General features: G+C 34.8%; 5 protein-coding genes across 7 annotated transcripts; 1 reads left to right on the top strand and 4 right to left on the bottom strand.

Moving 5' to 3' along the window:
- Positions 1-16: 16 nt before the first annotated feature.
- On the bottom strand, positions 17-2115 carry LOC133789630 (G-type lectin S-receptor-like serine/threonine-protein kinase RLK1). Its single transcript, XM_062227417.1, has 2 exons — positions 2094-2115; positions 17-597 (listed from the first exon to the last, which is right to left on the bottom strand). The coding sequence occupies exons 1-2, from the start codon at positions 2113-2115 to the stop codon at positions 17-19; spliced, it is 603 nt and encodes a 200-aa protein (XP_062083401.1).
- LOC133790318 (pentatricopeptide repeat-containing protein At1g77360, mitochondrial-like) lies at positions 1395-27303 on the top strand. 3 transcript variants are annotated; one of them, XR_009873996.1, is made up of 3 exons: positions 1395-3557; positions 3861-3942; positions 27037-27303. XR_009873996.1 is itself a non-coding variant. In XM_062227921.1 (2 exons), exon 1 carries the CDS (start codon positions 2253-2255, stop codon positions 3555-3557), a length of 1305 nt encoding a protein of 434 aa, XP_062083905.1. In that variant the 5' UTR covers positions 1395-2252; the 3' UTR covers positions 3861-3958. The 3 variants fall into 3 exon arrangements, 1 of the variants encoding a protein (XP_062083905.1); XR_009873995.1 differs by lacking the exon at positions 27037-27303 and adding an exon at positions 17771-18387; XM_062227921.1 differs by lacking the exon at positions 27037-27303 and having other exon boundaries at positions 3861-3958.
- Positions 4381-8333, bottom strand: LOC133790314 (putative disease resistance protein At1g50180). Its single transcript, XM_062227916.1, has 3 exons — positions 7177-8333; positions 5061-6881; positions 4381-4939 (listed from the first exon to the last, which is right to left on the bottom strand). The coding sequence occupies exons 1-3, from the start codon at positions 8234-8236 to the stop codon at positions 4917-4919; spliced, it is 2904 nt and encodes a 967-aa protein (XP_062083900.1). The 5' UTR covers positions 8237-8333; the 3' UTR covers positions 4381-4916.
- On the bottom strand, positions 13163-17005 carry LOC133790315 (putative disease resistance protein At1g50180). The gene is made up of 3 exons (XM_062227917.1): positions 15746-17005; positions 13620-15371; positions 13163-13493 (listed from the first exon to the last, which is right to left on the bottom strand). The coding sequence occupies exons 1-3, from the start codon at positions 16806-16808 to the stop codon at positions 13471-13473; spliced, it is 2838 nt and encodes a 945-aa protein (XP_062083901.1). The 5' UTR covers positions 16809-17005; the 3' UTR covers positions 13163-13470.
- On the bottom strand, positions 19876-22896 carry LOC133789633 (putative disease resistance protein At1g50180). The gene is made up of 2 exons (XM_062227420.1): positions 21834-22896; positions 19876-21647 (listed from the first exon to the last, which is right to left on the bottom strand). The coding sequence occupies exons 1-2, from the start codon at positions 22894-22896 to the stop codon at positions 19876-19878; spliced, it is 2835 nt and encodes a 944-aa protein (XP_062083404.1).
- Positions 27304-27985: the final 682 nt, after the last annotated feature.

Consider the following 27985-nt stretch of genomic DNA (forward strand, 5'->3'; position numbering starts at 1 on the left):
GTAAAGTTCTTGGACTCTACTGTGTTGAGCTTTCACCAGAGATGTTAGTTGCATAATAAGGCTCATTGGCATAGTTAGAAGGCAAGTTTACTGTGTTGAGCACAACATTCCCATCTTCTCGCAAACGAAATTGGAACCTTCCTTTGGAATAGTTAGTCTGTGATTGATGAGATGAAAGGACTTGTCCCATGTCCAATACCTGGCTTGGCAAAATGGTATCTGTTGGATTCTTAAAGCTTTCCCATAACTTGTTTGAATTGGAACCTTCAAGGACAAAGTTTCCTTCATCACTCATGACACCATTGGCAACACTTTCATCAACTGACTCAGACTTCCATAGCTCTTCGCCTAGAGGAGTAGTTAGAGCAAGTCCTATTTCAGGAGTTAGCACCACATTTGATCTCGCTTCAGCCGGCTTATCTCCATTGACATACCATATGCATAGCAAGAAGAAGAGATCATCTTGGTTTCTAAGCTTGCGAAAGCCGAAAGCAAACTCGCCATTCTGAGAGAGCCAAGAGGAAGAGTTCTCTGTTGCGAAAAGGGAAGCTCCTAAGCTCACTCTGCCATTACTGGTTTGAGGAAGAACTTGGTTTGCTGATAGAAAAAAGAGCAAGGGAAGAAGAACAAGTTGAGAAGATAGAGCCAGTTGTCTTTACATCTTGGTCTCTTATTTTGTTCTTCAACTAATCATAGACCAAACTCAAGCAGGGTGGAGTAGCTTGGTGATAATGTAATCAAATCAAGAAGAACATAACTAACACGCGCATAAGACTTTTTTGTTTTGTAAAAATTCACTCTCTTTCTCTTTTAGACTTTGTTGATCCAAATACAAATCTAAGTGAAGAGAATATTTAACTGCTACACTATGCTACTGCATTCAATTTCAAATTACTAAACACGTGTTTTCTCAATGTGTGGCAGTGGTCATAAAGTAAGGTTGAACTTTTTTGTCTCACTAATCTTTTTTTAAGTATTTCTTTCCTCTCGCTCTCTCAATCTCTATTCTGAACCATCTGCAGAATAGATTCTTTGTTTAAGTTGATTTTCCCAAGTATTATGCATTTTAAGGATAACAGAAATTATAGTCTGTAATAGCTAACAACTAACTACTAACTACTTATCTCTTAACAGCACCAAATGTTGATTTGATTGTATAGCACAAAGGCGTCACCCCCACTTATTTTCATATATAGTAATGCTCATAATCTGCAGTAATGCCATCACATATATATATATATATATATTTATATATATATAAGTTCAAAACTTTGTTGGCATTGGATCATCCACAAGTTTCAGATTAAACAACCTTAACTTGATAAGATTTGGTTTGGGGAGAATTGGTTGACTTGTGGTAATTTTACTATATATAGCCGAGAATAGTCTAAGCTTATAAATTTGAGGACAACTTAATTAAAATCAAAGGAACAATATCTATCTCTTTGTAGCCAACATCAACATATGTATACTTGTAAAGACAAAAGACTAGGGAATATATGTGAGAGTTTGGTGACCGTGTACGAGTGTGTCAAAACTTTCATTTTCATTCACACAAATTCCTAATTTCTTGAGTTTCTTCAGTTGTAGAAAATCATTATTCAGACCAAGATACTTGGTATGAATACCTACCAATGATATGGAGGTGAGTGGTGAAGAGAAAGAGATTTTGACAGATTGGGCTTGTGACTGCTACCAAGATGGGACATTGCATGATTTGGTCAGTTTTGAAGTTGAAGCCTTAGATGATATGAAGAAGTTGGAGACATATGTGATGGTTGCTATGTGGTGTGCTCAAGAAAATCCAGCCAACTCACCCAGCCCCTCCCAACTCACCCAGCCAACTCGGTTTCAGAAACTCAGCAGTCATCAGCGGAGCGTTGAGTCTCCGCCGACGGCGTCTTAGCCCACTTCGCCTCCGGGTATTCCTCTTGTGTTAGTTGCCATCAGCTATATGGAGTGAAGTCCATGTGTTCGATAAATGGTCGCCGAAACCTTTTTCTACCTTTTATATATGCCTTCACTTGTAACGTCATAGCCTCGAAGTGAAAGGTTACTTCTTTTCTGTGTTACCCAACCATTGTAGAACTCACCAGAGATCTGAGAAAGCCTCATTCTCAGAATTACGTCAACAAGCAATGATCTACAACAAAGTTGGGAAACTATGCACCAAGCTAAACCTGGGGAAAAGGTACAGTTCCACAAAACCCAATAGGGAAATCTCAGACCCAACTGAATGAATCTGCAAAGTGATGATGTCCAATCCAGTGGCAGCAATCCACACTGGGGTTAAGGTTTCGCCAGAGATGGTTGACCACGTCCTTGTCCGATTCCAGAACGCTGGAATGCTCACATACCGGTTTTTTGAGTGGGCAGCGAAGCAACGGGGCTATGACCACAGTGTCCGAGCATACCACGCCATGATTGGGTCACTAGCAAAGATACGTCAGTACCAGCTCATGTGGGAGCTGGTGAGTAGCATGAGGTCAAAGGAATTGATCAACGTTGAAACATTCTGTATCATTATGAGAAAGTACACCAGAGCTCAGAAAGTAGAGGAAGCTCTTTATACCTTTAATGTCATGGAGAAGTATGGTGTTGAACCCAATCTAACAGCTTTTAATGGGCTTCTGAGTGCTTTGTGCAAATCCAAGAATGTGAGAAAAGCTCAGGAGGTTTTTGATGCTATGAAGGCTCGGTTTGAACCAGATTCGAAAACTTATAGCATTTTGATAGATGGGTGGGGGAAAGAACCCAATTTGCTTAAAGCCAGAGAAGTTTTCAGAGATATGGCTGATATTGGTATTAGTCCTGATATTGTGACTTATGGTATAATGGTTGATGTTCTCTGTAAGGCTGGGAGAGTTGATGAAGCTATTGGAATTGTGAGAACAATGGATTCCAATGGTTGCAAACCGTCTTCGTTTATTTACAGTGTTTTGGTTGACACATATGGGGTGGAGAACAGGATTGAAGATGCTGTGGATGCCTTTATGGAAATGGAAAGCAAGGGTGTTGAAGCAGATGTGGTTGTGTATAATGCTTTGATTGGTGCTTTCATTAAGGTGGACAGGTTCAAGAATGCTTATAGGGTGTTAAATGACATGGATTCAAAAGGGATAATGCCTAATTCAAGGACTTGTAATGTGATGTTAAATGGCTTGGTTGGCAGAGGGAAGACAGAGGAGGCATTTAAGGTGTTTCGGAGGATGGTTAAGGTATGCGAGGCGGATTCAGACACCTACACGATGATGATAAAGATGTTTTGTGAGAAGGATGAGGTTGAGATGGCTCTGAAAGTGTGGAAATACATGAAGTTGAAGCGATTTGTTCCGAGTATGCATACTTTTTCGGTTCTAATAAATGGGTTGTGTGAGAAGGGTGATGCTACACAGGCCTGTGTTCTAATGGAGGAGATGATAGAGAAGGGAATTCGACCTTCAGGGGTAACTTTAGGGAGGTTGAGACAGTTGTTGATAAAGGAGGGAAGAGATGATGTTCTCAAATTTCTTCAGCAGAAGATGAATCTTATGGTTAAAGAGCCTCTTTGTGATTGAGTAAGCTGAAAATTTCCTATCTTTTTGTATATAATTTTTTTAATAATAAGAATCCTAATCTTGAGTTCAGAACTCTAGGCCTGCAGTGACATATTTTGAAAAGCCAAAAAAGGACATTTTTTTTAGATAATGTGACAAATAGCAAGAAAATTTTAAGATTGTTCTTTATGTGGGTTAGTGATTTGAAATTGAAGTAGATATTCCACCTTGTCAGTCCTCATTTTCTGAAACCAACTAAAGCTTTCTTGTACATTGATTGAATTGAATCATCATCTTGTTTTATCTGATATTACTCTGTAACAGCTTTATGTTCATCTTTTCTCATTGATGGATGGTACGGCACTTAGCTTCTTATGTAATAAGATATCAGTCTCCAGATTATAAGGTAATTACTGCTTTGACACTTTGTTTTGAAATGTGTTAATTTACTATTCCCAGCTATGTTTCTGGCTCAATTTTAGGTCATGAACTTTCAAACATCCTATTTCCACCTTTAAATATAGGAGTATGCATTTCTCTCAATAAAATAAATTTCAATTGCATCTGAAAGATTAAGGCCAAACACGACTTTAATTAACGAACTTTTTTTTTTGAAAATTAAGATTGTAGTTTTAGTTTTAGGCCAAAAATTTAATTAACAAAATTATATTAATGTCCATATTACATTTTTTTCCTTCTTCTGACGTCTTCACAAAACCTTTATCTGCTGCCAGATTTTTCCTTTTGAGACACAAACTTAGAGTATCTCTAAGTTTGAGGAGAATTAGAAACAAAGTACACCACAAACTAATACTAGCCTTAGCAAAAAATTTGAAAAAGATAATGGAGTTTCAAGCATCTGAACAACCCTTCTCATATTTGGTCTAAGAAATGGATTTTCTTGAACACAGCACATGTACATGGAAACCATCACTACATACGTCTCTAGCCTCACCTTATCAGCTAAAGAATCAACTATATATAATTAGAAACAAAGTACACCACAAGCTAATACCAGCCTTAGCAAAAAATTTGAAAAAGATAATGGAGTTTCAAGCATCTGAACAACCCTTCTCATATTTGGTCTAAGAAATGGATTTTCTTGAACACAGCACATGTACATGGAAACCATCACTACATACGTCTCTAGCCTCACCTTATCAGCTAAAGAATCAACTTCATAATCCACAAGAACATTCAATGACCCTTCTCTAAAACAATCATAAGCCCAAACTTATTCAACAACTAGTTTTGCTAGGAGAAAATACACACAATTAAAACAAACAAAAACACAATCCAGATTTTATTGAACGCACTGGTAAACGAATCCTCCAAATGTTGATTTGATTGTATAGTGCAAAGATGATACCCCGCTTATATTCAACTACAGTCATAAGCATAATCTGCATTCATAGTAGTGCCATTACAGAAAATAGGTAAATAAGCAATAAATATATACATGTATACAGAAGAAAGGAATGGAACAAATGAGTTGAAAACTTGTAAAACTAGATAGATATGTACCTTCATTACATTCGATAAATACACGAGATGTGACGTGGTTGACTTTATAGAAATCCTCTCCTCCTTCCTCCATCCTTTCTTTGAATTTGTCAGGCATATACTCTATCACCATATGATTGAGTGTAAGAATGTTTTTTAATCCATCTGGAACTCTCCTCAATCCCCTGCATTTTTCAATATGCAAATAGCCAAGTCTAGACAATGCACTCTCCTCCACCTTCCACTCTTTTAATCCCAGTAGACCAATAAGCTCAAGAGATTCAAGTCGATTGAAACCTCCTCTTGAGCACACCATCTCATCCCCCATAAAGCTATACCAACCAATGACAAGGACTCTTAATTTTGGTAGCTTTTCTAATGTTGGCATTGGATCATCCTCAAGTCTAAGACTAGACAACGTTAACTTGATAAGATTTGGGGAGAATTGGTTGACTTGTGGTAATCTTACTATAGGCGACTTCAGTGTAAGCTTATAAATTTGAGGACAGCTTAAAATCAAAGGAACAATATCTATCTTGAAGTCATTACCAAGAGCTGTTCCTCGTAATCGTAAAGACAAAAGACGAGTGAATGTGAGAGTTTGGGGATTGTGTAAGAATGAGTCAAAATTTCCATCCACAACAATTGCTAATTTCTTGAGATTCTTCAGCTGTAGCAAATCACTCAGAACAAGATGCTTGGAATGAATACCTACCAATGTCTGTAATAAATTTCTAGACTTAGTTGACCTCAAGAATTCACCAACTCCTACGCCAGAAAAACGATTATAAAAATATAGATGCCTCAACTGTTCCAACTTGCACATTGAATTTGGTATTATATCAAATACGGTACACACTCTCAAAGTTTGCAGGCATCTCCAATTCCCAAAATAAGAAGGAATCATTTTTATTAGGCTATAAGGCATACTAAATAACCTTAGGTGGATAAGATTTCCAATTTCTTTAGGCAACGTGGTACATACCGAATCCGGGATGTCAATAATGATCAGAACTCTAAGCATCAGAAAGCGATTGCAGACATGTCTGAATACTCCTTCTTCGAACGCAATGCGTCCCTTATGTACAGAAAGGTACCTAAGAGAGCCATCTATATTTCGAACCATATTAACAAAATCATTATCAGCACTTTCAATATCATTATCAGCACTTTCATCATCATTATCAGCACTTTCAATATCATTATCAGTACTTTCAGGACCACAATAAATGGCAACTCTTCGTACATTTGTTATCGGGACAGTAGACACTGATTCAATTGGCTCTTCCACTTTATTCCTCAAATCGATAAAATGTAGAAAGTTTTCATCTCGAGCTTTAGACACGCACAAATCTCGCATGAGATCATGAATGCAAAATGATTTTATCTTTCCTGTTGAACTCATTTCTTTTACCTGAATCATGCTCCTCTCCACCAACTCACTTAAGCAATCATATGCCTCATCCTCCATGGTTTCCATACAACTTCCTCTTAATGATATAAAACCTTCTGCTATGAGTACAAGGCATGACGTTTTTACTCTTATCACAGCATCTTCAGGGTAGCGAGACAAGTACAAAAAACACGGCTTCAAGTGACATGGTAACTCAATGTAACTCAAACCTAACACCCCCCAAACACTACGGTATTTTGAGTCATCGTGTTGTTCACCTTGACCTATGCAGCGCACTATGTTTCTTTTCATCTGCTCCCACTCATATATGGTGTGTTTCTTAGACAGAAGCCCAGCGAGCACGATGATGGCTAATGGCAAACCAGCGCACTTTTTAAGCATCTCAACCGCTAGTTCTTTCTTCCTTTCATTATCATCCGAGTCTAAATCTATATATCCATGCACAAAAAGAATTATAAATAAAATGGGGTAGTAAGACAAATGAATACTCTCAATTAAGAAAAAAGTTATCACACTAATGCTACCAGTTATTTCTCTATAGATAAAAGGAGGCACTAATATAATCATCGAAATAGGTAGCAACAATATTCCTATCAAATTCAAACTTTTGGAAAACTAAACATTTCTCTGTTAAACACACTACCAACATATACAGAGCCTATGTATTACCAAATTAAAAAAGAATATTATGATCATTGAAATAAAAAGAGTGAAATATATTACTTGATGGATCCATTCCAGCACAGGAGTACTTTTTCTGAAACAGCTCCCAGCTCTCCTTGTCACTGAGAAAATGAGGTTCGTGGATGAAACCACCTTGATCCACATGCAAAGCAACATCTTTATTCCGAGTGGTGAGTAAGATCTTGCTATCTGTGTCTCCTTGAGGGAATGCATGTTTTAGAAGATCCCAAGTTTTAGTGGTCCATATATCATCAAGGAGCACCAGACATTTCTTCTGTTTCTGAAAGTCGTGAAGCTGCTTGGCTAATTCAACATCACTTGTGGTTCTGATTTCTTCTCTTCTTTCCTTGTTTGTAGAAGTGAAAGCAAATAAAATTCCTTCCAAGACTTCACGAGTATTACATTGCTGAGATATTGAAGCCCAAGCATAACAATCAAAGTGAGTCCTGACTTGGGGGTGTTGATATACCTTTCTTGCAAGAGTGGTCTTCCCCAAACCACCCATCCCATACACAGAGATCACCTTATAAGGCTTATGAGGGTTCTTTTGTTCAGTCAAAAGGGCTACCAACTCTTCGATGTCTTTGTCGAATCCAACAACATGGTTGTCTTCAACATAAGAATAAGCTTGCCTCAACTGTCTTCGCTCTTGGACATAGCTTGAAGAAGTTTCAGCTGCCTTCTCCATTGATCTCTGTACTCCATATTTTTCTAATTCTGACGTCCAAGTATCAATGTTTGATGAGATCTCCTTTATCTTTGATCCAACTTTGTAGACATCAATAATGCGAGCTGAACATTTCAGTACCCGTCTGGTAGCTCCAACACTCTCGTTATTAGAAGCCACTCTGAAGACGTAAGTTTCAATAACATCCTCCAAGGCATAAGAATTTTCTCTGATTTGGACAACCAAAAGGCATACCCTCTCATAACCATTTTCTCTGATTTGAGCATCAGCGTCTTTTAAGAAAGCCCTCATACATTGCAGCTTGATCTTTGCATTCTCGACTTGGCCTTTGACTCCATACAAGAACTTGGCTTCATTAATTAGAAAGTCTCCAAGCCTTTCAATCACAAACGAAACAATAGCATCAACCATATCTTGTTCTGTAAATGAATTCTATCATCTTACAGCAAAAAGGGGTCTTTTAAGCATTCTATCCAAGTGGAGGTGTACAGCTAAAGCATATTCAACAATGGCGGCTCTTATTACCTCAATTTTTGTTGTTTTTTGAAAACCATTTTTGTTTTATTATAGTAATTATTGAACCATATTTTTTCTTTCTAATTTTTTCAAAAAGATTTATATGCTAAAAATCACTCAGCATTATTGGTGCGCCACCATAATAAGCAACTTCCGGGAAGGAACCAGCTTAAGATCACTGCTTTCTCTTGAAATATTCACCTCTCTAATAAAAAATGGCTAGTTGGCTAGATTAAGGAATAAAAAAATAACATGTTTTTTTTTAAGTATAAATAATAAAAATAAAAATTATGTATTAATATTAATATTATAATAATAATATTGTATAACATTTGAATTTATATCAATATAATTATTAAATATATAGTTTTATATTAAATATTATATAATAATGATATTTTATAATATTTAAATTTATATTAATATTAATATAATTACTGAATATTTATTCTAGAAATTAATATTATATATTATTATAATAATAATAATATTTTATATCATCTAAATTTATATTAATAGAATTATATGTTAAAAAGATTAATAATAATAATATTTTTTCTTTCTAATTTTTTCAAAAAAGATTTATATGTTAAAAAATCACTCGGTATAATCGGCAACTTCCAGGAAGGAACTAGCTTAGTATCACTATGCTTTCTCTTTAAATATTCACCTCTCTAATAAAAAATGGCTAGTTGGCTAGATTATAAGGAATAAAAAAATAACATGTTTTTTTTAAGTATAAATAATAAAAATAATGTATTAATATTAATATTATAATAATGATATTATATAATATTTGAATTTCTTTCAATATAATTATTAAATATATAGTTTTATTATTATAATGATATTTTATTATATTTGAATTTATATTAATATAATTGTTAAATATCTTATCTTGTCTTAAATGTTATTATAATAATGATATAATATAATAATTGAATTTATTTAATATAATTAATAAATATTTATTTTTATTTGGTTCTAAATGTATATTCTATTAAATATTTATAATATTATGATAAAGTTAACAAAAAAAACCTTTAAAATTAAGAAAAACAGTTAAATGCACTCTTTCCATATAGAAAACATATACATTTATTTCATCATACCTAATACCAAATAAAATCTTTATCATATCATCATTTTATAAAAACTAGATTATTATTATTATTATTATTGAAGTATCCCTAGGACACATCCACTTAATTAATATTTATATATATATATATATATTTATATTTAGTCATATTCTATAATAGGGATGCCAATTTAGCCCCTATTTGGTAGGATATCTCTCATTTTAGCACGTAGAGAAATTATAATCCAAATTTTTTATATGCCAGTGTATATTTGTAGCACACAATTTTTTTTTTTTTTGTTATTATTTGTTTATGTGTTGATTATTTTGATTTTAACTAACTAACTAATTGTTTATGGTGATTGTTTAAATTGAATTTATTATTTTTGTTTATTTGAATAATTGTGGGAATTGGTTGTGCATGAGTTTTGATTATGTGTGTATAAACATGGTATACATAGTGATCATACAAATGAATGCCATGCACCTAGACTAAATAGTGGAAGTGTAAATTTTCCCTATTTTAGAAAAACTAAGAGGGTGTTTGGCACCTTAACTAAAAAACTGTTTTTTGTTTTTAAAAGCTAAAAACTGTTTTTTGAAAACAAGTGGGGGTGTTTGGCATTATTTTCCGAAAACAATTTTTAAAAACAAAGTTACAAAAAACAGAAAATTTTGAGAACAAGAAAAAGTTGTTTTTTGTTGTTCTCAAATTTTCTCACTTCTTATTTTTCATCATTTTTTCTTTTAAATTATTTTATCTCATTATTTATTACAAACTTTTAAAATATTTTTCTCTTTGTAAATGTATTTGTTAATTTTTTATTTAAGATTTAAAAAAAATAAAACTAAAAAATTGTTTTTAGAAAATATTAACCAAACACTTCTTGTTTTTTGAAAACTACAAAAACAGTTTTTTGTTCTCATTTCTGAGTACACAATTTTGAAAACAAAAAACAGAAAATAATACCAAACATGCCCTAAGAATTTGGAAGCTTTCTAGAAGTTGTGATTCACAAAGTGTGAAAAGGAAAACAAATTTGTAAGAGAGAGATGATAGTGGTGTGAGGCAATTGGAAGAGCAAAGGAAAGAAAAGTTTCTTTATTTATTTTTGGTCTTCTTTTCTTTGTTTGAAATTAGAGGAAATAAAATAGGGTAAGAGAGAGAGAAAGAGACGAGAAGGGAGGAGTGTGGGAGAGTAGAAAACAACCTTAGTTTCCTTTTTAGTTTGTTGAGAAAAACTTTATACATGATTTTTATTTATTTTCATGTAGATCTAATATTAAACAAGTTAATATGAGACAACCTAAAACACGTTTCTAAAATTGAATTCAAAGAAAAATAATGATAAGAATACTTACATTATACGCAACGAAATGAATGAGTAATTCCTTCAGTTTCTAACCCTTGTATTTTTTTTGTTACAGAGTATTACTATGAAACTGAACTGATTTTCAATTTTCTTCAGTCTTCCAAAGTATCATTAGGATCACCTAGACTAAAGTGGGCAATACACATGAGATAGATAAAGAGAGAAGAAGAGAAAAAAATAATGAGGCTTAGAAAATGACTTATGTTTAGAGAGAATCTAAAACCTATCAGAAAACCAATGTCTGTCATCTTATGACTTCTAATTTCAACTCTTTCTTAACATTCTCAATTAGGTCATGTATTTAATTAAAAAATCAATAAAATAATAGTCAATTAGCAGTCCTAGGTCGAAATTATCATGGGCTTTAGGCCCGTGAAATTTCCCATTTGATTATAAGTCAGTTGGACTTAAAATCAAGACCTGTATTATTTTATATTAATTTAATTATTTAAATCCTTTATCAAATTAATTATTTATAATTTGAACCTTGATTTAAACTTATTTATTAATTTAGATACTAATTTATCTTAATTAATAAATCTGCCATAATTTCTCTTTTATTCTCTAAATTGTATAACTTTGTGAAACTATCCAAAATTGACTTGGTCAACTTTGATAATTCTAATTGATAATTAAATCAATTAATTGAGACTATATAGATGATTTTATCCAAGGTACAGCGGGGACCATGAGCCTATGAAATCAAACTTCAATAAGTTATCATAAATCTAACAAATAAATTTATTAACTTATTAATTCATCGTGACTCCACTAAAACTCAGAATTGCACTCTTGAATCCATAGAACGCTCTATAACAAATATAAATGCATTATTAATTATCCATTGTTACAACCATAATTGTCACTCAATCATCTATAGACGGTCTACAATGAGATGAGATTAAAATACTATTTTACTCCCAATTGTATTTTATTCTTAAAACACTTAGTTCCTTGTAAATGATATTTTAGTAAATTAATATTAATTACTGAAATGAGATCTCTTTCATTTAGCACCTTGAACCAAACTCAAAGGAAACCATTGTTTCACTTCTTCATCAAAAGCTATAGATGTTCATATCTATGATTAACACTCCCACTCAATTATACTACCGAGTTCCCAAGATGTAAATATGGGCTAGTCCGTAGGGTAAGTTGGTAACGAACAAGTCGAAGAACTCAAATAATACAATCAGTTAGAATACTAACCACTCAGAATTGAGATTGAATTGACCTACGGTTAACTATATGATATGACTAGAATAGATAATAACGGTATGTTTACTTATCCTATCAACTGTCAATATCGGTCCAGTCTAATGTAACAAATACATGTGATCTTATCTACTTTGCTAGTGTTCTGGAAAGAACATAACACTACAATGTGTAAGTAGATCATATCGTAGATTGGCAAGTCAGTGTAAATCCTGTGCACTGACTAATCTTAGGACTAACTTATTTTGAACATATAATCATATTTATATTCCATTGTGATTACGTCACTATAAATAAGATTAGTTATATGCTTGAGAATTTAATAGAAGTTTATATTAAACAAATAATGATGAAAATAAAGATTTTCATGAAAAAATAGACTATTTTTTATATAATTATAAAATTAGGATATGCTACAAAAACAAATGAAACTCTGCCAATTTTTTTTATAGATTTTATTAATTGTTTTCATTTTTTAATTTGCACACTATGTCGAGATATTCTGTATATTATTTACAGGTTTTAAAATTTTGGGAGATGTTAAAATGCAGTTGTTATGTTGCCAAAATTTTGGTAGGCTTAGAAAAATTTAATAATTAAATTTCAATTATGTTGGATGTCCTAGAAAAAAGAACTAGGAGTAGTAGTAGAAGAAGAAGAGTGATATGAAATTTAGATAAGATGCAAATAAAAAGTCAATAATGCTTTAAATATTTCTTAATAATATTCAAAAAGTAATATTTTTAAAATTTTTTATTATAAAAAAATATTCATTAATTGTTAATTAATATACAACTAAAACACAAGCAATCAACACTTAGCCAATTAGAACTCTCAACAGTTAACAGTTAGATCCTAGCAACGAGATTCATGTTGGTAGAGAATGGCGTTCTTTTTGTCATGTTTTCCATTGCCAATTTGACATATTATTCGAAAATTGGCATAGATGACATAAATGCATTTTGATAGAACAATTGACTTGAAAGTATCAGCAAATAACGTATCTGATTTAGCCAGATTATTTGACATGGTAGGATTTAAGACTTACATTCAATTTGAAGATAGACGGACATGATCAACTATATATAATTAGAAACAAAGTACACCACAAACTAATACCAGCCTTAGGAAAATTTGAAAAAGATAATGGAGTTTGAAGCATCTGAACAACCCTTCTCATATTTGGTCTAAGAAATGGATTTTCTTGAACACACCACATGTACATGGAAACCATCACTACATACATCATAAGCCTCTCCTTATCAGCTAAAGCATCAACTCCATAATCCACAAGAACATCCAATGACCCTTCGCTAAAACAATCATAACCCAATCTTATTCAACAATTAGTTTTGCTAGGAGAAAATACACAGAATCAAACATTATTCAACACACTGGTAAACAAATCCTCCAAATGTTGATTTGATTGTATAGTGCAAAGACGATACCCCCACTTATATTCATCTATAGTCAGACGCATATTCTGCATTCATGGTAGTGCCATTACAGAAAATGGGTAAATAAGCAATATATACATATATATACATTAGAAAGGAATGAAGCAAATGATTTCAAAACTTGTGAACAAGATAGATAGATAGAGATGTACCTGAATCACAGTCGATAAACACACGAGATGTGACGTGCTTGACTTTATAGAAATCCTCTCCTCCTTCTTCCATCCTTTCTTTGAATTTCTTAGGCATATGACGTATCTCCATATGATTGAGTGTAAGAATGTTTCTTAATCCATCTGGAACTCTCCTCAATCCCCTGCATTGTTCAATACGCAAATAGCCAAGTCTAGACAATGCACTCTCCTCCACCTTCCACTCTTTTAATCCTCGTAGACCAATAAGCTCAAGAGATTCAAGTCGATTGAAACCTCCTCTTGAGCACACCATCTCATCCCCCATAAAGCAATTTATAGAAATGAGAAGGACTCTTAATTTTGGTAGCTTTTCTAATGTTGGCATTGGATCATCCTCAAGTCTCAGATTAAACAATCTTAACTTGATAAGATTTGGGGAGAATTGGTTGACTTGTGGTAATCTTACTACAAGCGAGTCCAGTGTAAGCTTATAAATTTGAGGACAGCTTAAAATCAAAGGAACAATATCTATCTTGACGAAGTCTCTCTTTTTTACTTGTAAAGACAAAAGACGAGTGAATGTGAGAGTTTGGGGATTGTGTAAGAATGAGTCAAAATTTCCATCCACATCAATTGCTAATTTCTTGAGATTCTTCAGCTGTAGCAAATCACTCAGAACAAGATGCTTGGAATGAATACCTACCAATGTCTGTAATAAATTTCTAGACATAGTTGACCTCAAGAATTCACCAATTTCTACGCCAATAGAAATATTTAAAAAATATAGATGCCTCAACTGTTCCAACTTGCACATTGAATTTGGTATTTTATTACTATTGGTCCATACTCTCAAAGTTTGCAGGCATCTCCAATTCCCAAAATAAGAAGGAATCATTTTTATTCGGCTGTTAGGCATACTAAATAACCTTAGGTGGATAAGATTTCCAATTTCTTTAGGCAACGTGGTGGTACGTTCAAAATCCCGCATGTCATCAATGATCAGAACTCTAAGCATCAGAAAGCGATTGCAGACATGTCTGAATACTCCTCCTTCGAACGCAATGTGTCGCTCATGTACAGAAAGGTACCTAAGAGAGCCATCCATATTTCGAACCATATGAACAAAATCATTACCAGTACTTTCACGATCACAATAAATGGCAAGTCTTCGTACATTTGTTATCGGGACAGTGGACACTGATTCAATTGGCTCTTCCACTTTATTCCTCAAATCAATAAAATGTAGAAAGTTTTCATCTCGAGCTTTAGACACGCACAAATCTCGCATGAGATCATGAATGCAAAATGATTTTATCGTTCCTGTTGAACTCATATCTTTGACCTGAATCATGCTCCTCTCCACCAACTCACTTAAGCAATCATATGCCACATCCTCGATGGTTTCCATACAACTTCCTCTTAATGATATAAAACCTTCTGCTATGAGTATAAGGAATAACTCTTTTACTCTTATCACAGTATCTTCAGCGTAGCGAGACAAGAACAAAAAACAAGGCTTCAAGTGACATGGTAACTCATTGTAACTCAAACCTAACACCCCCCAAACACTACGGTATTTTGAGTCATCGTGTTGTTCACCTTGACCTATGCAGCGCACTATGTTTCTTTTCATCTGCTCCCACTCATATATGGTGTGTTTCTTAGACAGAAGCCCAGCGAGCACGATGATGGCTAATGGCAAACCAGCGCACTTTTTAAGCATCTCAACCGCTAGTTCTTTCTTCCTTTCATTATCATCCGAGTCTGAATCTATATATCCAGTGAAAATGCACAAAAAGAATTATAATTAAATTGATGGAGCAAACTTGGGGCATGTATAGAGGCTTATATACTGCAAGATTGTCATCACGACAAACATGCATAAATAAAATGGGGTAGTAAGACAAATGAATACTCTCAATTAAGAAAAAAGTTGTCACACTAATGCTACCAGTTATTTCTCTATAGATAAAAGGAGGCACTAATATAATCATCGAAATAGGTAGCAACAATATTCCTATCAAACTTTTGGAAAACTAAACATTTCTCTGTTAAACACACTACCAACATATACAGAGCCTATGTATTACCAAATTCAAAAAGAATATTATGATCATTGAAATAAAAAGAGTGAAATATATTACCCGTTGATTCCATTCCAGGAGAGGAGTACTTGTTCTGAAACAGCTCCCAACTCTCCTTGTCATCGAGCAAATGAGGTTCATGGATGAAACCATGTCGATCCACATGCTCAGCTACATCTTTATTCCGAGTGGTGAGTAAGATCTTGCTATCTGTGTCTCCTTGAGGGAATGCATGTTTTAGAAGATCCCAAGTTTTAGTGGTCCATATATCATCAAGGAGCACCAAACATTTCCACTCTTTCTGAAAGTCGTGAAGCTTCTTGGTTAATTCAACATCACTTAAGCTTTTGATATGATTTCTTTGTGCATCTGTGGGAGAAGTGAAAGCAAATAAAATTCCTTCCATGACAGCGCGTGTATTACATTGCTGAGATATTGAGGCCCAAGCACAACAAAAAAAGTGAGTCCTGACTTGGGGGTGTTGATATACCTTTCTTGCAAGAGTGGTCTTCCCCAAACCACCCATCCCATACACAGAGATCACCTTATAAGGCTTATGAGGGTTATTTTGTTCAGTCAAAAGGGCTACCAACTCTTCGATGTCTTTGTCGAATCCAACAACATGGTTGTCTTCAACATGAGAATAAGCTTGCCTCAACTGTCTTCGCTCTTGGACATAGCTTGAAGAAGTTTCAGCTGCCTTGTCCATTGATCTCTGTACTCCATATTTTTCTAATTCTGACGTCCAAGCATCAATGTTTGATGAGATCTCCTTTATCTTTGATCCAACTTTGTAGACATGAATAATTTGAGCTGACCATTTCAGTACACGTCTGATAGTTCCAACACTCTCGTTATTAGAAGCCACTTTGAAGACATAAGTTTCAATAACATCCTCCAAGGTATAAGAATTTTCTCTGATTTGGACAACCAAAAGGCGAACCCTCTCATCACCATTTCTAACACAAGCATCTGCGTCTTTTAAGAAAGCCCTCATACATTGCAGCTTGATCTTTGCATTCTTGACTTGGCCTTTGACTCCATACAAGAACTTGGCTTCATTAATTAGCAAGTCTCCAAGCCTTTCAATCACAAACGAAACAACAGCCTCTTCCAATGCCATAGCTCTTCTTCTTTAGTAAATGAATCGTAAGTAACTCTATTCCAAGCTTTCTAAGTCAACTTTGTCTAAGAACTACTGATCAGTGGAATATTTCCTCTTATATCTACAATGGAAAATAGAATTGTATTTTCTCAATTTTTTAGGTGGACTTGACATTTGGATAAGTTTTTGAGCAAGTTGTCAATTGTGTCAACCATATCTTGTTCAGTAAATGAATTCTATTACTTACAACAAAAAGGGATCTTTTAAGCTTTCTATCCAAGTGGAGGTGTACAGCTAAAGCATATTCAACAATTTTTATTGGTTTTTGAAAAGCAGTTTTGTTTTATTATAGTAATTATTGAACCCTATTTTTTCGTTCTAATTTTTTCAAAAAAGATTTATATGCTAATTATCACTCAGCATTATGGTGGTGCGCCACCATAATAAGCAACTTCCAGGAGGGAACCAGCTTAAGATCACTCTGCTTTTTCTTTAAATATTCTCTGCTTTCTCTTTAAATATTCACATCTCTAATAAAAAATGGCTAATTGGCTAGATTAAGGAATAAAAAAAATAACATGTTTTTTTTAAGTATAACCAAGAAGAACATAACTAGCATGCGCATAAGACTTTTTTGTTTTGTAAAAATTCAGTTTCTTTCTCTGTTAGACTTTGTTGATCCAAATACAAATCCAAGTGAAGAGAATATTGAACTGCTACACTATGCTACTGCATTCAATTTCAAATTACTAAACACGTGTTTTCTCAATGTGTGGCAGTGGTCATAAAGTAAGGTTGAACTTTTTTGTCTCACTAATCTTAATTAATTTAGAGAATAAGTAGTCACATATTGGAGAAAATTCTAGTAGTGTATTATTTATTATGATTAATCATGACACTATGACTTCTGGTATATTATATTGAATTGATTGATACATAAGTTAAACGGTTTATTATATTATTATTATCATTATTTACAGGTGTAAAGCATACTTATATATGAATACGATTACTCCTTCAAAGAGAAAACTCTTCAAAGATCCTACTATTCCTCTCCAACCAAATAGCCCAAAAAGTAGCGAGGACGGTACACTGCCATAAACGCACCAACCTCTGTCCTCCCTCAAACTGAGAGAGGAACAGGTGCTCACAAGAGGAAGGCATACACCAATAGACCCCAAACTCATGTAAAACTTTATTCCAAAGAGCTCTGGCAAACGAACACCGAAGAAACAAATGACCCACTGACTCGCTCTCGTTTTTACAGTTAACACACCAATTTGGCGACAAGTAATGGAAGGGTCTTCTCCTCTACAAATTAACATGGACACTTAACTTGTCTAAGAATAATAACCATCCAAACACTTTAACTTTGGAAGGAACACCACTTTTCCATAACCTCTTTGCCCACGGCAGCAATAAGTTATTAGATAAATATAAATATAAAAACCGATCTTTTTTTAAGTACTTCTTTCCTCTCTCTCTCAATCTCTATTCTGAACCATCTGCAGAATAGATTCTTTGTTTAAGTTGATTTTCCCAAGTATTCTGTATTTTCCAATTATTATCAACTCAATGTACAGTCAAACACAAATAACTAATATTTTGGATTCATGTCCAACAATCGGTGGTCAACAACACTCTATGCTTCCCCAAAATTGACTTCAACTTTTTTTCTAATCAAGAAATGCATTATAAATATATCCCGTAATAGTAAATCTTGATGGGAACCGAAATGTGGGAAAGAACAATTTAATGAGCTTTTGAAATCATTTTCTGTGCCCGTTCGTAGGATAGCTCTTCCATAATGATATATTAAGCTATCCCTTTCCTAACAACATTTTGATTAAACCTTAGTGGCAGCCCACTTGAAGCAACTTCTTCTTCATTACAGATTATTGTCTTTTTAGTGAATCTATCCATAATTTATTGTTGCTTCTTACTTTGCTCAACCCTGACACTAAAAGAATATTATATAATCCTAATTTTAAAAATAATAATATATAATATTCTAAAAATTAGTATTATATATTATTATAATAATAATATTTAATACAAAACTATATACTTGATAATTATATTGAAGATATAATTTGAAGATGGTCGGACATGATCAACTATATATAATTAGAAACAAAGGACACCACAAACTAATACCAGCCTAAGCAAAAAATTTGAAAAAGATAATGGAGTTTCAAGCATTTGAACAACCCTCTAATATTTGGTCTAAGAAATGGATTTTCTTGAACACACCACATAGACACCATCACATATGTACATGGAAACCGTCACTACATACATCTCAAGCCTCTCCTTATCAGCTAAAGCATCAACTTCATAATCCACAAGAACATCCAATGACCCTTCTCTAAAACAATCATAAGCCCAATCTATCAGTATCTCTTTTTCCCCTTCTCCACAAATCTCCATATCCACATTTTTTCTACAACAAATGATCCCAAGTAGCACCGCTCCAAAGCTATACACATCCACCTTAAAAGTAATGGCCATGTTTCTAAACCACTCTGGTGCAACATACCCTTTGATGGCTGGGGTGTGTATGGCTTTGACTCATCACTTTTACCTTTTTGATTTAGCCCTCCCATCCCAATAATGCAACTTAACACTATGGTCATGGAGTCAATATTATACATGACTAGACAGAGTAAATAACTTCAATGAGTAGATTGGTCTTTTTAAGAGATAATGTGGAAAGTCTTATCACAGCATAGCAGCCAATTAAGTAATTAACCATATAAAAGAAATGGGCAATGAGCTATTATTATTCAATAATTAGAGTAAAATAATGTTGTAATCACAACAATATTATTCAATAATTGACATAATCAAAACAAACAAAAACACAATCCAGAATTTATTCAACACACTGGTAAACCAATCCTCCAAATGTTGATTTGATAGTATAGTGCAAAGACGATACCATTACACCACATCTGCATTCATAGTAGTGCCATTACAGAAAATGGGTAAGTAAGCAATAAATATATGTGTATACAGAAGAAAGGAATGGAACAAATGAGTTCAAAACTTGTGAACAAGATAGATAGATAGATAGAGATGTACCTTAATTACATTCGATAAATACACGAGATGTGATGTGGTTGACTTTATAGAAATCCTCTCCTCCTTCCTCCATCCTTTGTTTGAATTTCCTAGGCATCCATTCTATCACCATATGATTGAGTGTAAGAATGTTTTTTAATCCATCTGGAACTCTCCTCAATCCCCTGCATTCTTTAATACGCAAATAGCCAAGTCTAGACAATGCACTCTCCTCCACCTTCCACTCTTTTAATCCTTGTAGATCACTAAGCTGAAGAGATTCAAGTCGATCGAAACCTCCTCTTGAGCACACCATCTCACCCCCCATAAAGCTATGCCAACCAATGACAAGGACTCTTAACTTTGGTAGCTTTTCTAATGTTGGCATTGGATCATCCTCAAGTCTCAGATTAAACAATCTTAACTTGATAAGATTTGGGGAGAATTGGTTGACTTGTGGTAATCTTACTATGGGCAAGAGCAGTTTAAGCTTATAAGTTTGAGGACAACTTAAAATCAAAGGAACAATATCTATCTTGACGTAGAAATTACCATAAGATATTACTTGTAAAGACAGAAGGCGAGTGAATGTGAGAGTTTGGGGATTGTGTAAGAATGAGTCAAAATTTCCATCCACATCAATTGCTAATTTCTTGAGATTCTTCAGCTGTAGCAAATCACTCAGAACAAGATGCATGGTACGAACACCTACCAATGTCTGTAATAAATTTCTAGACTTAGTTGACCTCAAGAATTCACCAATTCTTACGTCAGTAGAATGATAAGAATTTGAAAAATATAGATGCCTCAACTGTTCCAACTTGCACATTGAATTTGGTATTTTATCATATTTGGTAAATACTCTCAAAGTTTGCAGGCATCTCCAATTCCCAAAATAAGAAGGAATCATTTTTATTAGGCTGTTAGGCATACTAAATAACCTTAGGTGGATAAGATTTCCAATTTCTTTAGGCAACTTCAAGGTATTTACCCCATCCGACTTGTAATCAATGATCAGAACTCTAAGCAGTAGAAAATGATTGCATACATGTCTCAATGCTCTTTTTTTTAACGCAATATTATGACTTCGCACATGTATAGAAAGGCACCTAAGAGAGCCATTTATATTTCGAACCATATGAGCAGAATCAATATCCGTACTTTCATAATCTTGATAAATGACAACTCTTCGTACATTTGTTGTTATTGGGGCAGCATACACTGATTCAATTGGCTCTTTCTCTTTATTCCTCAAATCCATAAAATGTAGAAATTTTTCATCTCGAGCTTTAGACACGCACAAATCTCGCATGAGATCATGAATGCAAAATGATTTTATCCTTCCTGTTGAACTCATTTCTTTGACCCGAATCATGCTCCTCTCCACCAACTCACTTAAGCAATCATATGCCCCATCCTCGATGGTTTCCATACAACTTCCTCTTAATGATATAAAACCTTCTGCTATGAGTATAAGGCATAACTCTTTTACTCTTATCACAGTATCTTCAGCGTAGCGAGACAAGTACAAAAAACAAGGCTTCAAGTGACATGGTAATTCACTGTAACTCAAACCTAACACCCACCAAACACTACGGTATTTTGAGTCTTCATGTTGTTCACCTTGACCTATGCAGCGCACTATGTTTCTTTTCATCTGCTCCCACTCATATATGGTGTGTTTCTTAGATAGAAGCCCAGCGAGCACAATGATGGCTAATGGCAAACCAGCACACTTTTTAAGCATCTCTATCGCTAGTTCTTTCTTCCTTTCATTATCATCTGAGTCTGAATCTATACATCCAGTGAAAATGCACAAAAAGAAATATAACTAAGCTGATGGAATCAACTTGGAACATGTATAGAGGCTTATATACTGCAACATTGTCATCATGTCAAACATAAACATAAATAAAATGGGGTAGTAACAAAGATAAAGAATATTATGATCATTGAAATAAAAAGAGTGAGATATATTACTTGATGGATCAATTCCAGCACAGAAGTACTTGTTCTGAAACAACTCCCAACTCTCATTGTCACTGAGCAAATGAGGTTCATGGATGAAACCATGTTGATCCACATGCAAGGCTACATCTTTATTCCGAGTGGTGAGTAAGATCTTGCTATCTGTGTCTCCTTGAGGGAATGCATGTTTTAGAAGATCCCAAGTTGTAGTGGTCCATATATCATCAAGGAGCACCAGACATTTCTTCTGTTTCTGAAAGTTGTGAAGCTGCTTGGCTAATTCATCTTCACTTGTGGTTTTGATTTCTTCTCTTCTTTCCTTGGTTGGAGAAGTGAAAGCAAATAAAAAAATTTCCAAGACTTCGCGAGTATTACATTGCTGAGATATTGAAGCCCAAGCATAACAATCAAAGTGAGTCCTGACTTGGGGGTGTTGATAAACCTTTCTTGCAAGAGTGGTCTTCCCCAAACCACCCATCCCACATACAGAGATCACCTTATGCTTACGAGGGTCCTTTTGTTCAGTCAAAAGGGCTACCAACTCTTTGATGTCTTTGTCGAATCCAACAACAAGATTATCTTCAACATAAGAATAAGCTTGCCTCAACTGTCTTCGCTCCTGGACATAGCTTGAAGAAGCTTCAGCTGCCTGGTCCATTGATTTCTTCACTCCATATTTTTCTAAATCTGATGTCCAAGTATCAATGTTGGATGAGATCCTCTCAATCTCTGATCCAACTTCATGGACATCAATTCCCTCTCTGAAGATGCAAATAAATCTTTTCAGTACACGTCTCATACCTCCAGCACTCTCATTCAGAGCCACTTTGAAGACATAAGTTTCAATAACATCCTCCAAGGCACAAGAATTTTCTCTAACTTGAGCAACCAAAAGGCGAACTCTCTCGTCACCATTTCTTACACAAGCATCTGCATCTTTTAAGAAAGCACTCATGCATTGAAGCTTGATTTGTGCATTCCCGACTTGGTCTTCAACTCCATGCAAGAATTCAGCTTCAGAAAGTACCAAGTCTCCAAGCCTTTCAATCACAAATGAAACAATAGCATCAACCATATCTTGTTCTGTAAATGAATTCTATGATCTTACAACAAAAAGGGATCTTTTAAGCATATATTTCCTCTCTCTAATGTCGATCATCGGTGCAAATGGCTTTAAAATTTTTTAAGCAATTTGTCGTTTGCTTTTGTTCGTGGTTGGTATATATATAGGAGTAGCTAAAGGTTGACAAACTCATATTACGTCAAAACTTTATTTTTTTACTTGAGTTACATCAAAACTAATTGACTTTAAATTGTTTAAAGCAAGTGGTGATTTGTTTATGGTTACTTCTAATTATTATTGTTATTATTCAACAATGGCTTAATACATTTTTTCATCCAAGAAACGAAGACAATATCGTTATTATAGAAATTTATCTTTCCCAACACCAAAGAATATCTTCTTCTCTAGATTAATATATAGGGAAATTTACATATGGTAATATTTTTTTTTTGTATTTTATTTCCAAAAAATGACGTGTACTTTTTTTTTTTGTATGACTTTATTTTTTGAGCACACGAAATTTCTGGACATCTTCCTTTATTATTTTTAATTAATAGCAATATTTAAATTTATATTAATATAATTATTAAATATCTATTCTTGCATTAAATATTATAATAATAATAATAATATTTGAATTTATATTAATATAAATATTTAATTGTAAAAAATTAAGATTATATATTATACATTATTATCATAATAATATTTTATAATATTTGAGTTTATATTAATATAATTATTAAATATTTAGTATTATATTTGTTGTCCCTATTTTCACATCCGACACGTGGCAACCCCCAATGACTGGCTCAGACGTTCATAGACATCGCCAGGGCATGTTACTGCCTGAGGCCTCTAGTCGGAGCAAGGGTCTTCCTAGGTGAGACTTTGCCTTTGACAGTGGGTCGTGGGTGCCTTAGTAGATTACTTCCAGAGGTTCGTCCTCGGAGCTGGAGGTTCTCCAGCTCGGACAATTAAGGCGAAGGCTCTCGTCCCACAGTCATCTCTCAGGTCCGAGGGTCTGGTTCTTGGACCTCAGATAGAGTGCAACGTGTCAGCAAATGCTTGTTTGCAGAGCCAGAGGAACGTCTGACAACCTTATTTATAGGCGATCCGTCAACAGTGTTGTCGAGTGTACGACTCCACAATTCGCACTCCCACTACGCTGTCTGACATGGAGGTACTTACAACATGCCATGACAGTACTAGGGGCATGTTCCCCATAAAGTAGGTACCTTTCTGCTGTGGGCCCCAAAAATCTCGCTTGGGCCGTGGTCTCTATAATAACCCGGAATTTTTTATTTATTTATTTGTTTATTGTGTTTTATGTAAACATTATTTTGTGAATTTTGTTTTAAGAGTAGGAATAATAATTAAAATAATATATGGGGAATATTATTTTAATTAATAAAGTGTGAGTTGATCGCTTTAGACCATAATGTGGGAACTTAGATGTGAAATAAATCTAAGATGGACATCTTGTTCAAATAGTTTAAGTATAAGATTTTATGTGTTTGGAATCCACATAAAATCTTATAATTATTTTAGACTATGATTTTGTGATGTATTCACTAAGAGTCTATGAATAATTCAAGAGGAATATTATGAGATTAAAATTATGGTTTTATGTTGAAAGAACTCACATAAAATCATAGAAATAAGTTTATACCAAAGTTGTATTATTTAGTGCTTAGAACATAGTTGATTTTAATTATTTTAAGCTATGGTTTAATGCATTATTTTGGATAAATATATGTAACATTTCAGCACATATATTATTGTGCTTCTACGTCTCGGCCAACCCGTTGAGTGGAGGGAAACCATTTTTTTAAAAAATGGTCTTGGCAGTTTGGAGGTTACAAGAGAGGGAACCGGTGCCATTTTTTTTTCCCTTCATTTGCTTCAGTCAATATTAGAATTATTAGAGAAAACAAAGTCAGTTTGAGATATTAAGAAGAAGAACACTTATAGTGTGTTGTGGTTGGTGTACGTTCACTTCGGATCCAAGAAGGAGGAATCGAAGGTGAGTTTTCTTTGGTTTTTCCTTTGGGTTACAGTCCTTAGATGCATCCTTAGAACCCTTGTGCTGATTGTAGAAGGAAGCAGAGGAAGAGGAGAGAATTTGATCCAAGTTTCGGAAATTTCGGTCGGAATCCGAACTAGTGTAAGTGCCATCTTTGGCTTCGGTTTTCTTTTAATTCCTTGCGTGAAACTCATGATGAACGGTTTGTATGTGTTCATAGTGTTGAGGACTATAGGAAAGGGCAGAAGAAATCACCAGGAACCGGCCACAGAAAGAGGTACAAGCCTGTAGTTTTCCTTCGAAGTTTTTACGGTACCGATTTCGATTTCGTTTTGTAAAAGTTGGTTCAAGTTTCTGAGTTGTTTTACTTTGTTTTAATCAGTGTTTTAGGACTAGAGGACATCCTTAAAGTATTGGGAAGGGTCTAATATGGTAGATATTAAGTTTTTGGGTGGCAAGGTGGTGGTTGAAGCCATGGCCGATGGTTTGGTGGCACCATCGGCGTTAATGGTGGTGGCAGGCGGATAGGGTGTTAGGGCCACGGGTTGGGTATTTTTCCACACCCCTAAGAGTTCTAGAGGTGTATTAGGAGTTGCCTTGGGGTTGGGTTCCAAAAATAACGAATTTGGGAGTCACGGCCGAAGCTTGGAAGCCATGTTTGACCATTTGTTTCATCAACCACCGCCGGTGGTGGTGGTGGTGGTCGGAGGTGAGGATCATGGTGGTGCCGGGACGATGCAGTGAACGTTGTGGGAGGCACCTATGGCTCGAAACTGGTCATGAAGAGTGTTTGCCATTCTTGGCCGTGCACAAGGAAGCCATTGATGAAGGCTTGTGCACGTGAGCATGCATGCATGCTTTGTTGTTTTTTTGGTTACCAATTTGTAACCAAAGGGGACAAAAAGTGGTATTTGGTCCCAAAACTTTGGACTTTTTCGTGAAGCTCGGGATTAGGTACCCCAAAGTCTACAAACTGATATTTGAGGATCAAAGTTTAGAAAATTTATCTAAGTAATATATAAGATTAATGATTTATGAGCTAGGCTCGGGAATTATTATTTAAGCTTGAAGGAAAATTCTAAGTTCGGGAATTAGTTTCAAAGTTTAGATTTGATGACTTAGAACCTACGAAATATTTTCAAGGACTTAGAAAATATTTTAGGAAGTACAATATTACCGATTTTAAGTCTCAAGGTCAAGAGGTGGGCTCGGGGCTCGGGTTTGGGCCAGGGTCGGGAATTTTAGTTTTTGAATTTTAAATTCCCTTATTTATATTTAAAATCTTAGTAAAGCATAAACTAAGACATATTGTCCCAATATGATTATAGGGTCTAAACGCGATCGGAAATACTCACAAAGACATAATTCACAAAAGCTAAGGACAAGAGGTAAGGAAGTATACACCAAGAGTAACTTAGCTTGTTGTGATTCTAGTGAATTGTTTGCATGTTTGTAGATTGCTGGTTAAATTCTAGATGCTATATATGTGTGTGATTATATGGCTGGATGCGCATGATAGTACCCATCTATCGGGTTTGAATGTGCTTAGTGCAGTAAAGTTATCATGAATGTATGTCCAATGTTTATGACTGTCAAGGGAAACCTTGTGAGGGTGGATCCCATGCAGCCGTGTAGTGGGGTTCACCGTCCAGTCCGTAAAGTCATCGAGTTTTAGCAGAGATTACCCTTTTGGCACGGGATGTGAGTATTCTCTGGGACGCGGAGGCCACCCGGGGATCATGACCCCACAGATAACTCGATGGCTTAGTACAAGGCCTTGTGAAGGCGGATTCCCCATGCAGCCGTATAGTGGGGTTATCCGCCAAGTCAGTAGAGTCATCGTGTTTTAGCGGAGTGTACCCCTTTGGTACGGGAGGTGAGGTTGCTCTGGGTCGTGGAGGCCACACTGGGATTAAAACCCCACAGATAACACGATGGCTCAGTTATATGTTTTCAGTATGTTACGCAACACTTTGACTTATGTGATTATGCTAGACGTGTTGCTCAGTTTGCAGTTCAAGATATGCATTTCTGTTATGAAAAGTTTGTTTAGAATAATAGAATCATGAGTTATAGCTAGCTTCCTTACTGAGCGTTATAGCTCATCAGTTACTCTGTGTGTGTAGGTAAGGGAAAAGCTTAAGGAGCAGTGCAATAAGCTGGAGGGGATTCTGTCTGACGTATGCATACTGTGAAACAACCGACCTGCAGGGTTGTCAGGGTTCTCTTAAGTTTTCCGCTAAGTCTAGTAACAGTTTTATCAATTTCATGATTACTAGTTCAACTTAAAGAAGGCCCTATGGCCACAGACTATTTATTAAGTTACGTTTAAACTACATTTTGTTTTTAAAACTATGGGATCCCATCCAAATACTATTTTATTTCAAAGTACTCCAATGTAAAATTTTCTAAAGTTTACTCTAAAGTTTATTTAGTTTTTAACGTCCGATTTTTACCAAAGTTGACCGCAAAGGTCCAGTTGACCCCGGATAGTCATAGTCGTGTTCGGTGGGTCTAGTTAAGAAAATTCGGGTCGTTACAGTCTCTATTCAATGCAGCCCAATGCATTGAATAGGCATTTGTAACACCCCAAGTTGCTAATAAGGTTCAGGACCTTGATTAGCGTGCCTGGAGGGCAATAAGTGAATTAATATGCTACTACACGAATTTAAATGAATATGTGATTAGAATGCATGTTTAGGTGGTATAAATATGCATGTGGGCCCTGTTTGCATGATAGGGGTAAATTGGTTATTTTAGCCTGTTGAGGGCATAAATGTGATAATTGTATTATGTGATTTGTACCGTGTGAGTGTGGTGATAATAGTGTGATGCATGTGTTGAGACGGTCCTAGAGAGCTAGATAACTCAGAAGTCACAACGGGATTTCACACCCGGCTCGGGAGGAGCCTAGGGGTATTTTGGGAATATTATTACTTGAGGTTGGGGATTTGTAAGTATTGGTTAATGGTATTTTAGTGGTTTGGGTAACCATTGGTAACCAGTGAGGATAACTACCCTAAGTGATAAAATGGTATATTTGTAAGGGATGAGAAATGACTAGGGTGCCCTTGA

This window comes from Humulus lupulus, chromosome 7, assembly GCF_963169125.1.
Source record: "Humulus lupulus chromosome 7, drHumLupu1.1, whole genome shotgun sequence".
Lineage (NCBI taxonomy): Eukaryota > Viridiplantae > Streptophyta > Magnoliopsida > Rosales > Cannabaceae > Humulus > Humulus lupulus.

Excerpts from the sequence above, each read along its gene's own strand:
- LOC133790315 (XM_062227917.1), bottom strand. The coding sequence starts at position 16,808 with ATGGCATTGGAAGAGGCTGTTGTTTCGTTTGTGATTGAAAGGCTTGGA. Across the intron at positions 15,372-15,745 it reads TCCTGGAATGGAATCAACGG|ATTCAGACTCGGATGATAAT; the intron begins GTAATATATTTC and ends CTGGATATATAG. Across the intron at positions 13,494-13,619 it reads GTTTATCGACTGTGATTCAG|AATATGCGTCTGACTATAGA; the intron begins GTACATCTCTAT and ends CCATGAATGCAG.
- LOC133790314 (XM_062227916.1), bottom strand. The coding sequence starts at position 8,236 with ATGGTTGATGCTATTGTTTCGTTTGTGATTGAAAGGCTTGGAGACTTT. Across the intron at positions 6,882-7,176 it reads TGCTGGAATGGATCCATCAA|ATTTAGACTCGGATGATAAT; the intron begins GTAATATATTTC and ends ATGGATATATAG. Across the intron at positions 4,940-5,060 it reads ATTTATCGAATGTAATGAAG|ATTATGCTTATGACTGTAGT; the intron begins GTACATATCTAT and ends CTATGAATGCAG.
- LOC133789630 (XM_062227417.1), bottom strand. The coding sequence starts at position 2,115 with ATGAGGCTTTCTCAGATCTCTG. Across the intron at positions 598-2,093 it reads GAGGCTTTCTCAGATCTCTG|CAAACCAAGTTCTTCCTCAA; the intron begins GTGAGTTCTACA and ends TTTTTCTATCAG.
- LOC133790318 (XM_062227921.1), top strand. The coding sequence starts at position 2,253 with ATGATGTCCAATCCAGTGGCAGCAATCCACACTGGGGTTAAGGTTTCG.
- LOC133789633 (XM_062227420.1), bottom strand. The coding sequence starts at position 22,896 with ATGGTTGATGCTATTGTTTCATTTGTGATTGAAAGGCTTGGAGACTTG. Across the intron at positions 21,648-21,833 it reads TGCTGGAATTGATCCATCAA|ATTCAGACTCAGATGATAAT; the intron begins GTAATATATCTC and ends CTGGATGTATAG.